Genomic DNA, 15,131 nt, shown 5'->3' with positions numbered 1-15,131 from the left:
GTCCCACAGGCTAATAGTGATGTCTGTGGTTCACCACCTGTTACAGATCTAATGCTGTGTCCTGGTCCTGGCCAGCATTTCTCTCGCCTCCAAAATTCCTGCACCTTGCATCACATCTTTAGGTCAGCCAATCCAGAAATTGGCTGGCATTGAGGCCAACAAGACAGAGTCCTAGTACTGGCAGTCCTTGCAGAAACACTATATCCCAACAGACACATCTTTTACAGATGTTACCTCCAGATGGCTGGGAAGGTCTGTTATGGGAGAGGACAAGAACATCTGACATGGAAGGAATAGATACCAGGGGAGTGAAGAGAAAGGAGTCAAGCCATCAACAAGCAGTTATGATAAGTCTATCATGTGCCAGGCAGTGTGGATACAAAGACAGTCTCTATCCCCAAGAAGCAAATATTTAGTTGGAAGAGACAAGGTGCACATATAGAGCAAGGTTTTTTTATATTTTATTTTCATTTTCAAATTATCTCCCTCCTTCACCCCCTTGCTCCTCTATTGACAAAGCAAGAAATACAAAACGCATTACAGATCTGTATAGTCATGCAGAATGAATTATTGCATTAGTCATATCCTAGAAAAGAAAAAAACAAGATATAGAAACAGAAGAAAATATGCTTTGCTCTGTACTAAGTCCATCAATTCTCTTAAATGGAGATGAATGCCATGTTTCAACATGAGTCCTCTGGTCTTGGTGTAGATCAGAGCTACTGAGTCTTTCCCAGTTGATTATTGTTACAATGTTTCTATTGCTGCATAAACTGCCCTCCTGGTTCTGCTCAATTCACTTTGTATCAGTCCATATAGGTCTCAGGTTTTTCTGAAACCATGCCCTTCATCGTTTCTTGTAGCACAATAGTATTGTATCACATTCATATACCATAACTTGTTCAGCCATTTTGTGGTTTAGACCTAGTAGTGTTATCTCCGAGTCAAAAGGCATACTCAGTTTAATAGCCTGGGGGGGGGGCATAATTCCAAATTATAGCACGGGTTCTTGACATTTTTGGTGACACGAATCCCTTTGGCAGACTGATGAAGCCTGCGGCAGCTAGTTAATTCAATGAATAGAGCACTGAGACTGAAGCTGGGAAGACCCGATTAGACTTACTAGCTGTATAACCCTTGGTAAGCTACTCAAACTCTGTCTAACTCTGTTTTCTCAACTGTGAAGTGGGGCTATTAATAGCATTGATCTCACAGGGATGTTGGGAGGATCAAATCAGATAATATTTGTAAAGTGTTTAGCACAGTGCCTAGAAACAGACTAAGCGCTTAATAAATCCTTGTTCCTTTCCTTTTCACCCCCAAGGGCACCTTATGAGAATAACATTTTTAAATGCATAGAATAAAGTATATATGATTATTAAGGAAACTAATTTTATTGAAATATCATTATAAAAACATGAACAAGTTCACAGACCCCAGATTCTTTTAAGAACCCCAGATAGATAGACATAGACAGACAGATAGATAGGTAGATATATTTGTGTGTTTGTATGTTGAATACATACAAGATGTTGGAAGGAGAAGGGCTTTTGTAGCTGGAGGGATGACGAAAGAAAGGCCTCATGTAGACCGTGTTATTGAGCTAACTAGAAGGAAACTCAGGATTCTGCTGTTGTCCCTGCTTTGTTCTCATAGAGGACCAATGACATCACAAGGATGATGTCCAAACCTGCCCATGAACTGGATTGAAGTGAGGCAGAGCTAAGCAAGGTCTCAGCCTCACCCTCTCCTTCTCGGCTGCCGAGGAATGAAGGACAACCAGTGTAAATCACAGAGACTAGAAATCGAATGTTGTGTCTGAGGAACAATAAATTCATTTTAGTGACTTGTTGGGAGTGCAAAGGGCTTTGCCTCAAATATGGAAATTATGCCCCCAAAGCTATGCACAATAAGGCTAGAAAGGTAGGTAGGCCAAGTTGTGAAAGACTTTACATGCCAAGCAGAAAAGTATACATTTTATACTAAAGATACTAAGGAATCAGTGGAGTTTATTGAGCAGTGGATAAACAAGATCAGACCTGCAGTTTAGGAAAATTGGTTTGGCAGCTGGGGGGGGAGGGGAGGATGGGCTGGAGATGGGAGAATGGGGGGTGGGGGGAGAGTCTTGAGGAAGAGAGGCCAATGAGGAGGCTGTTGCAGCAGCCAGGGAGAGACAGATGATAAAGGTCTGAACTGAGGCAATGTTAGTGTCTGCAGGGGAGAAGTGACCATCTTCCTTTGGTGTGAGGGAATTCTCAGTTGTCATTTCTCTTTATCAATTTCAAAACTGCAATATTCACATAACCTCTATCCACTTCTGATTGAGTATGATAACCTGACATATGATAACCTGATCATCTTTTGACCTTCAGCCAAATGATGAAATTGACTGAGGTCAACTTCAACAGAGGGGAGCCCTGAGGTCCCTTCCAGTTCTGAGATTTTAACAGTTTTTATTTGGGTTAAACTTACAGATCAAGCATCCTTATCAAAGGTCCTTTCCATTGGATTAAAAAATACTTAGCATAGTAATCTTTTTTGTGATTTTTATTTTTTTTACAAATGACTTTTCTTTTGTGTCCTGCCCCCCCCCCCCCCCCCCCCCCCGTCCTTCCCCCCTCCCCCCTTTCTTTCTCCCACAAGGTCTGGTATATATTTGTTTTTGTTCTTCTGGGTCTTATCATCACTTACCACCCACACATTCCAAAACTCATCAGGCATTTCTCTTGTTTAGACAAAGCCTGCCCCAGGCCTCTCATTAAGCTCTAAAGCTTACCTCAGCAGTATTCTAAAGGGATAAAGGAAACCCAGAGTGGGGGTTAAAACAAGATGAATGAGAATGAAAGTGAAGGCTGTAGCAAAGTACCCACAAAGGAGAGAAACCAGGAAAGAGAGAGTAGGCTGGCTCTAAGATGGTAGGTCTTGAGTGCCTAGGTCTAGGATCCTAAATGTTGAACTGAAGGTGACCTTAGAGGTCATCTAGGTCAACCTCATCATTTTACAGATGAGGAAACTGAGGCTCAGAGGTTAACTAGCTTGCTCAGATTCACACAAATAGTGAAACAACTTACTAGAATAGTTTAAGGTGGGCAGCATTCATAAGGAAGAGCAGAAGGGAGATGAAAAGAGAAGGCAGGATCCATGCCATAGGGCAGAGAGCAAGAAGCTGATGTAAAGATAGGATTTCCCACTGCACACACTTTGTGGTCAAGGATGTGGCAGTACAAAAAAATTTCAGTCAAAAGTCAGAGAGGCTGACCTGGAGTCCAAGAAGAAAATAACTATTCTCCCACAAATCAAAAAGGGGACTGTGAGAAGGCAAACCGAGGGCAGACCAAAAGTGAGTAAAACTAGGTGACACCTGGAAGCTTAGGTATCACCCCAGCTGCACTGTCACTATCACCCTCCTCTGCCATCCAAATCCAGTTTGCATAAAACCTGACCAGTGACTATAATTAGTGGCATTTCCCATCCACTCCCAGTATTGAAGAGATTTTCAGAGTCAAAAAAAAAAATCAATAGTTTAAAACAGCATCCATTTCCATAGCCAGCTAGTCCAACTCGTACCTGAAAAAAGGGATCTGTAGCCCAGCTTCCCTGAAGAGGTCAATTGGCTTTTGCTCTGTTATCTCCAATGAGTGGGCCCAGACTCCCCCCAGAGGCAGACCACTCCTCTTGGGGAGAGCTCTCATTTCCAGGAAATTAACTTTTTTTTTTTTCCTTTTGTTCCTAATTTCAAACAGAACCAGTTGAATCTCATTTCCATTTGACAGCTTTTCCACTACTTCTGAAAGCCAGCGACTACCTCTTCCCTAAATCTTCTTTTCTCCAGGGCAAACACATCAGGTTCATTCAACTGATTCTCCTATGACATGAATGCAAAGGGTCTTCATTATGCTTGTTGCCCTTTTCCTACAGTCTTCAGCTTTATCAAAGGCCTTCCTGAAATGTGGGGCACAGAAAAGGACCCCATTGTCCATGTGTAGTCTGACCAGGGCAGAGCACAGCAGGACATCCTTGTTCCTGGACACAGTATTTCTCTTAATTCAGCCTAAGATGGCATTAGCTATTTTTTTTAGCTACCAGCAATTTATATTGAGATCAAAATCCACGAAAATCCCCCAACTTTTTTACTGTATTTCTCTGTCGAGTCTAGATAATCAGCAAAACAACAAGTCAAGTCCCATTTATAGCATTTTTGACCTTCTATGATGTAAATGTTCACATGGAAAATTTAACAATCAGACTTTGGAGCCAGTATGATCTGGCTGCAGGACACTCCTGGCTGCAGCTAACGTAAACTTCTCTGCATTGGCCTTTGGGTAATAGGAAATGTTGATTCCTCAGAGATTGTTGTGTCCCATAATTCATTCACTCATTCACTCAACAGACACTTATTCTGTGCCCAGTATGTGTCAGGTATTGCTCTAGGAACTGGAGATACAAAAAATGAAAACTAGAAAAATATAGGATCCTGCTAAGCAGATGTGAGGAGGGAAGATGTTCTAGTCATGGCGGACAGTGGGAGAGACGGGCAATGGAATGTTGTATTCCAGGAACAATAGCAGGTTGGCCAGTTTGGCTGGCTTGTAGAGCGTGTAGTGAGGAGTAATGTGCATTCAGCCTAGAAAGGAGGGCTGGAGCCAGGTTATGGAGAACATTCAATGCCGCAGAAGTTGATATTTTATCCTAGATGCAAAAGAAGAGCTCCTGAAGCTTATAAAACAGGAAAGTGATGTGGTCAGACTTGGGCTTTAGAAAAAGCCATTGGCAGCTGTATGGAGTGGGGAGGGGCTGGAGGCAGAAGGATCAATGCTATAGTTCAAAGGAGAGGAAGGAGATGATGACTTGAACTAGGGTGGTTGGTCAATGGAGAGAAGAGGAAGGATGAGAAAGATATCATGGATATAAAAAAAAAATCAACCCATTGGCACTTACTGAGTACCTGCTACTATGTGTCAAGTGCTATGGATATACATTGTTTTCCTTGAATAGAATGTAAATCTCAAAGGGTTTATATTCTGCTGAGGCAGGCAACACATATATACAGATGAAACTCTAATAGTTTAAAACAGCACCAAGACTTTTGGGGCTTGTATATATATATACACACACACACCACACACACACACACACATATACATATATATATGTATATATATATATATACACCCCCCACATATATATAATATATACTGTATATATATTATATAATATATATAATATCTATGTATATATAATATATGTGTGTATGTAAAATACATACAAAAAATAAGATAATTTCAGGGGAAGGTGCTAAGCAGCTGGAGGGGAGGAAGCCATGAGGAAACGTATCATGTTTGGGGAGACATTTGAGCTGAACTTTGAAGGAAGCTTTAGCTTTTCAGAGGTGAGTTGGAGAGGGAGAGGGAATTCATACCAGGTATGAGGGACAGCCAGTGCAAAGATTTTTTAAAGATTGGATATTATGTGTAAGGAACAGAAATTGTGGGTAAAGGTGGATACTGTATAATAAGCCTGGAAAGGTAGGTTGGTACCCATTATAAAGGGCTTTAAAAGCCAAACAGTGGAGTTTGTATTTTTCCTAGGGGTAAGAAGAAATCACTGGAGTTTACTGAGAAGAGGAGGGGCCTATGTTTACAGAGATCCCTTTGGCTGCTGGATGCAAAAAGGAAAGTTAATGTAATAGTCCAGACCCGAGGTGATGAGGAGTAGTGACTGTGTGAGTGGGAGACTGATGCATTTATGGAAGTAGAATGCATAAGAATTGGTCATTGATTTGCTACGTGGAGGAGGGAGAGTGAGACTTTAGGGATAGCACTGAAGTTTGGGAACCTGAGGGACATGAAGGAGGGTGGGATACCCTCATTAGAATTAGGGAAATTCAGAAGAAGACCAGGTTTGGAGAAAAAGAAAATGAGTTAGTTCTCTTTTGGACATGTGGCTCTTAAAATGCCTGTGAGACATCTAGTGCAAAATGTCCAGTGGGTAGGTGGTGTTATGAACAAAATTCAGCAACTTGAGAGGAAGTGCTTGGAGGAAGCAGATCATGGGTTGGGTTTTGGGAAAGGATGAAAAAAAGATGAATAGCCACACAGCTGTAACAGCAAGCATCCTGACACATTCAGAATGACCTGCTAGCACAGGCTCTTGGATCTGTTTTTCTAAGGAAACCAACTTAAAGGGGGTCAACACTCTAATTACACTCACCAACAGAGAAAATACAAGCAGAGAAATAAAGACCAACAGAAAGGGCTTCTAACTATCTGATCATAAGCAATACATACATCACAGATCAATAGACAGATCCAACTGTCTGACCATGACATACACATAGTTACCAGAGAGAGAAACACCAACATTCAAAGAGAAGAGGGCTCCTTAATGGCTACCTACAGTCTCATCTGACACATGAAACTTCTTCCAAAGAGTAAGCCCCCAAACAAAATGTCACCTCAGAGTATATATACTCCCTTTTCAGAGCCAGAGGGCATCACAGTCCTCATGACCCATTGCCTCATTACAGCTTAACAAAAGTGTGGGCCTTCCTGCAAAACAAGGGTCCCCTAATCAAGCTAACCTTAATGGACTTGATGCTTATTAATGGGTGGGGAAGATCTTTGCCTTCCTACAAAACAAGCCTCCGCTAATCAATCAATTCTCATTAATATTACAACAGCAAAAATATTCAAGATATTTGAGGGTAGGGGACAAGAAAGCTGAATTGATTACCTGTAGGGTCAAGATTTTGAAGGGACGAGAGTGAGACTAGAGCAGGAGAGACAGACTGGGAAAACAAGGAAAGGGGGAATGATTTCAGTTGCAGTCAGGATAAAGAAGAGGTTTGGGGGGTGTAGAAGGTTATGGTCAAATAGAGGAATTTCATAGTTCTAGACTGTGGAGGTAGAACAGTTGTGATGATGAGATCAAGGGTATGCCCATCCTCAGATATAGCAGAATTAGAGTGAAGGTGATGATGGTCATAGAAATTGGAGTTCATAAACTGGGGAAACCAGAGCAATCGGAGGAAATAGCAACATTCTTGAACAAAATCCCCAAATATAAGGGCAGGGTTTGAGGAAGGAAAGACTGAGAATCAGGTGCTACAGTCTTTGAGAAAGGAAAGAGAAGGACCAGGATTTCAATAGGGTGATATATCATCACATGAAGATACTGAGGTATTGGGGTCCATATGTAGTGCATCTGTTGAGATCTATGATAGAAAAAGAAGTTTGTTTTAGAAGTGCTAATAGATTTGTATCATTTTTCATCATGTTTGTTTTCCTCCTTCCAGTTTCTCTCTGGTTTAGGAAGGTCTCACACCACACTTTTTCTAGACTTGTTTTCCCCTGTACTGTTTTTTACTATTTTAGGAGGCAATACTGCTAATAATCTCCCACTGTCCTTCTTTGTACCGAGTAGCAAATGAGTTTATGTTGTAAACTAGCATTTCCCTCATCTACTGTGTCACTCTACTTGTCAAGGAGATGAAGAGTTTCTCCTGCACTATGGCCTCCATCTTGTAGAAATCACTTAATATCAGTTAAACTGATGTTAATAACCAGAAATGTTAATAATTGGAGTCAATGGCTACTGTCTTTGACTGTCCAGTTCTCATTTTTTCAGAGTCAGTGTGTCAGATTGGATTATATATAATTGCATGATATAAGAGTCTTCTCAATCCTAATTTGGTGTTGATTCTGACCTTTACTCTGAGTTAGTGGTCTAACTGCCCAAGACAGCTCCTTCATACACTAATAACAAGTTGTTTTCTATGTGTTACCATACTAAATTTATTTTGTGTTTGTGATGATGTTCTGCGCTTACCATTTGTTAGGGGCAGGCCTGGCTCCGCACCCTGTTAGTTTGGGTCTGATATTGGGACAAACTGAGACACCTAGAAGGAGTGAAGTAGTTAAAAAAAGAGGATCATTTAGACCCAATATAGAGGAGTTATCAGTACTTAGCTTCTATAGACATGACCCTACACTTTCATATGTAAATATATCTGGTCAGGAGGGCAGGGTGTTGTATTTTAGATGTTTCCAGATTGGAGAAGCCACAGCCTCAGTGCCTGATCCTACATGAGTGAGGCCTTTAATGCCCCTAGAAGACGAGGAAACCACATCAGCACAACTGGAAATCACCAGGAAGTTTTGTCAAGGCTGCCCAGCTTGAGCTCTGGCTCAATCCCCAGACCAATCAAGTCCTGATTTTGTCACTTTTCCCTAACTCACAGTGGAGTAGAGAGAACCCTGGTAAATATGGGGTCTATCACATAACATATCTACTATATTCTGTAAGGCATCTAGGTGGTTCAACGGATAAAGTTCTGGTCCTGAAGTCAGAAAGACCTGAATTTAAATCCAGACTCACATACTTCCTAGTTGTGTGACACTGAGCGTCATTTAATCTGTAACTGCCTCAGTTTCCTCAACTGTAAAATGGGGATAATAATAGTACTTACTCCATAGGGTTGTTGTCAGGATCAAATATTTGTAGAGACCTTATCACAGTGCCTTGCATACAGTAGATGCTTCATAAGTATTCCCTTCTTCCCTTCCTTCTGACTCTCTCCTGGGGGAACGTGTTTATGACATATTCAGCTTCCTGTAGTGTGTAACTCTTGCCATAGCTTCTTCTCTATCTTAATCTTGAACCATGTTTTTGTGTCCTCACAAAGAATCAAGGTATATGTTGTTGTGAATAACAATAATAAAAATAATTTACATTTATATGGCAACTTAAGGTTTCCAAAATACTCTCACTCATATAGTCCAAATGGCTGGACTGCTGAGTAGTCATCACTCCCCCTTCTTGTACATGTGATTTTTGTATGTTTTGTACATGTTGATTTTTGAACTCTAGACTTTACATTTACCCCTGTTACATATCATTGTTTTTAGTTTGGCCCAACATTCTATAGCCTGTTGAAATCTTTTGGGATCCTTAGTCACCCAACATTTTAACTTCCCTCCTAGATTAGAAAATTGATAAGTGTTCTGTTCATGCCTTTATCCACTTGAGTGGCAATCCACTGGAGAGCCCTCCTTCCAACCATTAATGAGTACTCTTTGGTTCCAACCAATAGTCTCAATTCCAGGTAATCACCCTGTGGTATATAGCCCATATCCCTTCCATAATAATACCATGTCAGACTTTGTCAAATGCTTTGCTAAATTCTAGGTTACAGTTACAGAATTCTTCTGGTCTACCAGTCTAGTAACCATTTTTAAAAAAAGGAAATTATGTTAGTTTACCAAAAGTTTTTTGCTAGCCATATCTTTAATAACAATCCAGAGTTTTGCCAGAAGTTGTAGTCAGGTTGCTAGTCTGTAGTTTGCAGGCTCTTCTCTGGGCCTCTTTTTTCTTTTTTTATGTAAAGTGAGATACTCTTGTCCCGTCTCTAGTCCCGTGGTGTTGCTTCCCTTCTTCACAGTCTTTCAGAGATCCCCAGCAGTGCTTCAGCAAGTCACACCTGCCAGCTCTTTCCATACTCTGAGGGCGTACATAGTTCATCCGGGCCATAAGTCATCAAGGGCAGCTGGGCACCCTCTCACCATCTCCCTTGTATATTTTGGCTACCTACTCCCCATTAGTCATTTTTGTTCTCCCTTTTCCAGCTCAAAAATTGTTCCTCTTGATAGAGAAAACAGAAGAAAAATATCATTTGAGGAGCTCCGCCATGTCTCCCTAATTCTCCCCCCAGCACCAATCCTAACAATTCTTTTCCACAATAGAATTGCAGGGTTTTTGTTGTCCTAAGCTCTTACAAGATGCAGCTAGGAGTCAGCCATAGGAATCCCGGACCCCGTTCTTAGTGGACCGGGCCACACCTTCCTTTTCTCTCTTAACTACCCTTCCTTCTATATCTGTCTTCAGAAATCTAAATTTCCCATGATGCCCATATTTGTTCTTTTTTCCTCTTTGTCAGCATTGTTTCTTTTCCTGACCTCTCAAGAGTCTTATTCTGGAAAACTTCCCATCCCTCCTGAGCTGACAGAATTGTAGTCCACAACATCCTCCTTAGACGTCCTTTGATTCCATGTACAAAATCTTTAGTGGACGTTTTTGTTCCCAAAGTAGGCAGCACTTAGAAGTGCCTAGAAAGTTTAGAGACATTGTTTTTTGGCATGGTTTGGCATCCCCAGCACTTAGCTCCATGCCCAGCACACAGTACAGGCTTCATAAAGGCATGCTGATTTGCTTTGCTAGCTCTAGACGAGGTTGCGAATCAGGCTGAAGAGTGTTGAATTTAGCTTTAGTGGACCTAGGTCGAAATTCTGATGTGGCTAGTTTCAGTCCTTGTGTAACTTTGGAAAAAATTCACTCACCTCTCTGGGCTTCAGATTCCTTGTCTGTAAAATGAGGGGATTGGACTAGATGATATATAAGGGCACTTTGGTCTTGAGATACCACTTCCCTCATCTGTGCCCTGTTGCTGCCTTAGTCCGCTATCGCAGTGTGCACCCCCATGTCCTCATGACTATTTCCCAACTACTCTTCAGTCCAGCATTTGATGCTATAAAGATTTGGGATGGGACCTTAATAGTCCTCTGAAATCATACCCATATAGGTGGTCAATATTCCACCTATCCATAAATCCAGCGAGTGTAGAGAATAAGGAAAAGGAGTGAAGATATGAACCTCTTTAACAAGAAAGAAAGAGAAAGAAAGAAAGAAAGAAAGAAAGAAAGAAAGAAAGAAAGAAAGAAAGGAAGGAAGGAAGGAAGGAAGGAAGGAAGAAAGAAAAAAAAAGGCACCTTGCTTTCAGTAGGTGTTCATCAGTATATATTGGTTTTATTTCCAGGAGTGTGCTAAATTCCCCATTTTTCTTCCTAGGGTTCTATGTTCAGGAAATTGCAGATACCAACACAGCCAAGTTGTACTCCGGGCTGCTAGGAGTAGGGGATGAGATCCTGGAGGTGAACGGGGCCAAGGTGGCAGGGTTAGGCCTGGCCCTGGTCAATGAACTTCTGTCTCAGTCAGAGAGCCTCTCCATCCGTGTGCTGAAGCAGAGGGGCCCCCGGCGGTGACCCACAGCTGCTGCTGGCCCGATGGTCTCCTCTTCACCTGGCCTGAAGCTCCAAGGGCTCACTGAGAAGGAAGGAAAAAAGCTCCTCTCTTTATGGATCAAGGCTCCATAAAACATGGAATCTAACTCTATAGACTGTTGGGGATGTTCTGGGCCAGATGCTGTCATTCAGGGAGGGAGGGTGGAGGTTTCTTTTGTAAAGAATTAACTTATGGAAATTTGAGAAAAGCCAAAATCTCTTTCCCCTGGCAGAGATTCTCAGGGGATGTATATAACTGAGGACTTTGTCCTAGCTGGAAAGGGTGAGTGATAGGTGATCAGCAACATGAAGTGATTAGCCTGATGGAGACTTACTTCCCCCACTCTAAGCCTCAATGTCCTCTTCTGTAAAATGGGAGGGTTGGGTCTGATGACCGCTAAGATCCCTTCTGTTCTAAATGGATGAGGCCCTGGGCCTTGAGCAGACGGTAGCCAAAGAGGCTATTCAACATTGAAGAAGCCCCTTTGCCTTTTCTTTATCAACCGGCCCCCTCCAGTGAGACCTTTTCTTTATCTGGGTGGTCTTTGTCAGGAAATAAAGGTTCCCTTTGACCAGAGCCTCTAGAGCTACAAGAAGCAGCCATAAAATGGGGGACCACACCACTGAGCCCTGCCTGTCAACCCCAGAAAAGTCTAAGAAGGGGAGGGAGGAAAACCAACAGGAAAAATTGGCTGCCCCCAGCCCAGTTCTGCATATCCTCCCCCTGGTTACTGATAGAACTGGGTGCTGATGCCAGCCCAGACAACCTGTTTTGTCCCCAGGGACACAAGCCTGGCTGCCTTGTGTCCAGAATGTCCAGGCTTTGTGCCCAGACCTCTTTCAGTGAGCCTGAGATAGTTGGTCAAGCTGGAGAGATGGAAATGTGCCAAGTCCGATCTGTGCTCTGAGGCCTGAAGGTATGGTAGGACCCAGATGGGGAGGGGAGGGGTATTGCCCTCCTGGTGCTACTTGTCTCATCCAAGCTTGGTGTGCTAGAGGACCAGGAAGCCATGTGGTTTCTTAAATTATTAAAACTCAGAGATGAACTCTCCTGCTTTTTGCATTGAGTTCCATGGGGAAGGGAGGGAGGAGAGTAAGAAAGGGGTCCAGCTCACGTCAAACCCTGTTCTCCTGGTATAGAAGTGGTGAAAAGAACACCACTGGCAGAGTAAGAAGGCTAACCACAGGACGGGGCAAACTGGTCATCTCTGAGCCTATTTCCTTATCTGTAAAATAAGGATGATAATAGCAAATTGTTTGGTTGCACTTACATGTCAGGTGCTTTATCTCATTTGATCTGAACAACAACCCTGCAAGGTAGGTGCTGTTATCCCATTACAGATGAGGAAATTGAGGCAAATGGAGGCTAAATGACTTGCCCAGAGTCACACAATTAATAAGTGTCTGAAGCCAGATTGAACTCAGGTCTTCCTTCCTCCAAGCTTGGTTCTCTATCCACTGGGTCATCTGACCGCCTAATATCAGAAACTTCATGGAAGAGATATCTGCTTATGTACAAGTGGGACTAGATGTCCTCCCTTCCTACTTTGAATTTCTGTTATTGTACAATACTTTCGTCTTCTACTTCATTGGGTAAAGAAGAGGTTTTAGAAGCTATAAAGCAGGGGTGGGGAACCTGCAGCCTTGAGGCCATATGTGGCCCTTTAGGTCCTCGAGTGTGGTCCTTTGACTGAATCCCAAAGGATTTGTTCTGTAAAGTCTTTTGTGAAGATCTTGGGTATGTCACTTCTCTGAACTGCAGCAAAACGAAAGGGTTGGATTGCATGACTTTTAAGGTCCCTTCCAAGGCTGAAGTTCTCTTCCCGTGTTCTGAGAGGTCCGATAGGTGGGGGGTGAGGAAGGGGAGGGTAAAGTGGTATTCAGAAGATGAAGGATTGCTTGTGGAACACTCAAACCCGAGAACCCACCTCAAATGGCAGTCTCTTTGCCAGCTCCTTTGTTTCTCGCTGCTTCTTAATCAGTCTCTTCCAATTTTTGTTCTTAAAGTCATGAATCTCTGGGCAGGGAAATTCCCTGCTGGGAACAACAGCTCGGGGCTAACAGGTGTTCCCTACTTACTCCACATTGCCAGGGCTTCAGGCTGATAGGGGATCTGAGAAGTCCCTACGACACACACATCTTACCATGATAAAAGGACTATAGGGAAAGGTCCAAGAGCTGGAAGGGACAGACTTTAGAGGTGGTTGGTCCAATTCCTTCATTTTCTGAAAGGCATAGAGACCCAGAGGTCATGTGACTCACACCAGTGTCCTGGACAGAGTCTTCTGGCTCCAAATCCAGGGCTCTCTGTCCCACCTGGATGGAAAGTTTTTGTTTTGCTTGGACCGATTGTGCAGGTAGAGAGAAAGGCAACAGACCGTCACCCACAGGAGACCATGGAACCTTAAGAATCTCCAGGGCTTTTAAGAGCTCAAGTCCAGTAGTGTCAAACTCCCATTGGAAAGAGCCACTAACCTCCCCAGCTATGTGCAGCATATTGACTTAGAAAACCACAAATGAACATCACATTCTATTGTATTTTATCTATTTTGTTAACATTTTGTTTGCAATTACATTTTAATTTGGTTTGGATTGTCACAGCTAAGTTTGACACCTCTGACCCAAAGTCTCAAGCATGCCTGCCAAGGGATCAGGGGGGTGGGGTGGGATTGAACGGCCCCACGAGGGACCCAGAGGGTCACTGAGATAGGTTGGCCTTTCTAAGTTGAGCCAGAGGGCGCTTTAGTTTTTGGTGCAGTAAGTGCACTTTTGCCATGTGGGGTGTGTGGGGTGTTCCAGGAGGCCTAGCACCTCTGTATGAGCAGGGCTGCTCATCCACCGTTGGTGTCATCCACCTGCCATTCAACCCTCACCTGTGGTCCCAGGAAACTGTAACGTGCCAGTCACTAAACCAGCTGGAGGGTCACCAGCAGGCTTCAAACTCGCTGGTTGGAGGGGCATCTATCCCAAGCATGTGAAGACTTCCCTTGACAGAAGGGGCAGATGAGGACACGCACCGAGGCCGAAGCAGGTGCTGTGGAGTGTTCGGGGCACGGTCAGGCACAGAAGACACCAAGGTCCTCCCCCGCACCCTGGGGTCACCGCTGGTCGTCCTGACTTTGGTCCTGCAGCTGGCCTTCAAGACTGGCATAGAGAACAAGGCTTCTGTCCTACTTTAACCCAATTCACAGAAGAGTCAAGACATCGTCCCACGACCTCACGGGTCCTCTTCAGAGAAAAATGGGCGAACAACCAGCAGCCCCGGCCACGTCCGCAGGTGGCCGGAACATCGGGGGGTCATTCCCTTCTTGTCTCGCACTGACCTGAAGGGAGGGCGCCCAGGGAGCACCAGGGAGAATTCAGTCTATCCTCTGCCCCCCGACTACGTCACACACGTTACCTAAAACTGCCCCATTTTCGCACCCCAAAGGTAACCCGCACCCCACACAAGGACGTTCTTTCTCGACCAGAAACCTAATCTAAATATCCAGCGATCCAGTTTGACCCCGTCCGGCCCCTTTTTGAGGAGGTCTCTGGCGCTCTCCGGGTCCGGGGGAGAACAGGAGGCCCCCTTCCCCAAACACAGGCCTGGGTTAGGAAAATGCCAGGTCCTGGGGTGGGCAGAAGGCAATTAGAATTGCCACGCGGCCAGTCCGTGGCGGCCTCACTTCCCCCTCGGCCGCCAAGCCGGTCCTTAGGGGCTACTTCATCTTCGGGGTTTCTGCCCTTTGCTGGGGGATGAGGGGAGGGGGCCGGGGGAGCCCGGCCTGCTGAGCCCAGGGACCACAAGGGAGGTGGGGGGTCAGAGGTGGCCGCTGGAAGCCTCGAGCGGCAGATGGGCAGCCTTGGGCCCCAGGGGCTGCCTTTGGGAGGGGCTCGGCGTGCCCGCCAGGAAGGGCAGATCGGGCCCCCGGCCCGGCCCGGCCCCTGCCCCAGCCCGGGCCGCTCCCCACGGCCCGTGTGCAGGGAAGGAGGGAGCAGATTCCCTCCGCTCCTGCGGGGGGTGGGGGACCCGCGCGACCAAGGCGTGAGGAGGGAGCTCCCCCCGCCGCGCAGGCCGGAGAGGGTGGGGCTCGG

The 15,131-nt window shown here is 44.5% G+C and overlaps 1 protein-coding gene across 2 annotated transcripts in view; it reads left to right on the top strand.

Moving 5' to 3' along the window:
• Positions 1–12,100, top strand: part of KIAA1614 (KIAA1614 ortholog) — a 52,628-nt gene extending 40,528 nt beyond the window's left edge. For both annotated transcript variants that reach the window (XM_072648480.1, XM_072648479.1), the window contains exon 10: positions 10,843–12,100. In XM_072648480.1, coding sequence (XP_072504581.1) covers positions 10,843–11,036 — 194 coding nt within the window. In that variant the 3' untranslated portion in view covers positions 11,037–12,100. The remainder of the gene's footprint in view (positions 1–10,842) is intronic.
• The last annotated feature ends 3,031 nt before the right edge of the window (positions 12,101–15,131 follow it).

Source organism: Notamacropus eugenii, chromosome 2, assembly GCF_028372415.1.
Source record: "Notamacropus eugenii isolate mMacEug1 chromosome 2, mMacEug1.pri_v2, whole genome shotgun sequence".
NCBI lineage: Eukaryota > Metazoa > Chordata > Mammalia > Diprotodontia > Macropodidae > Notamacropus > Notamacropus eugenii.
Note: the sequence above shows the minus strand (reverse complement) of the source record. Positions and strands in the feature narration are given on the sequence as shown.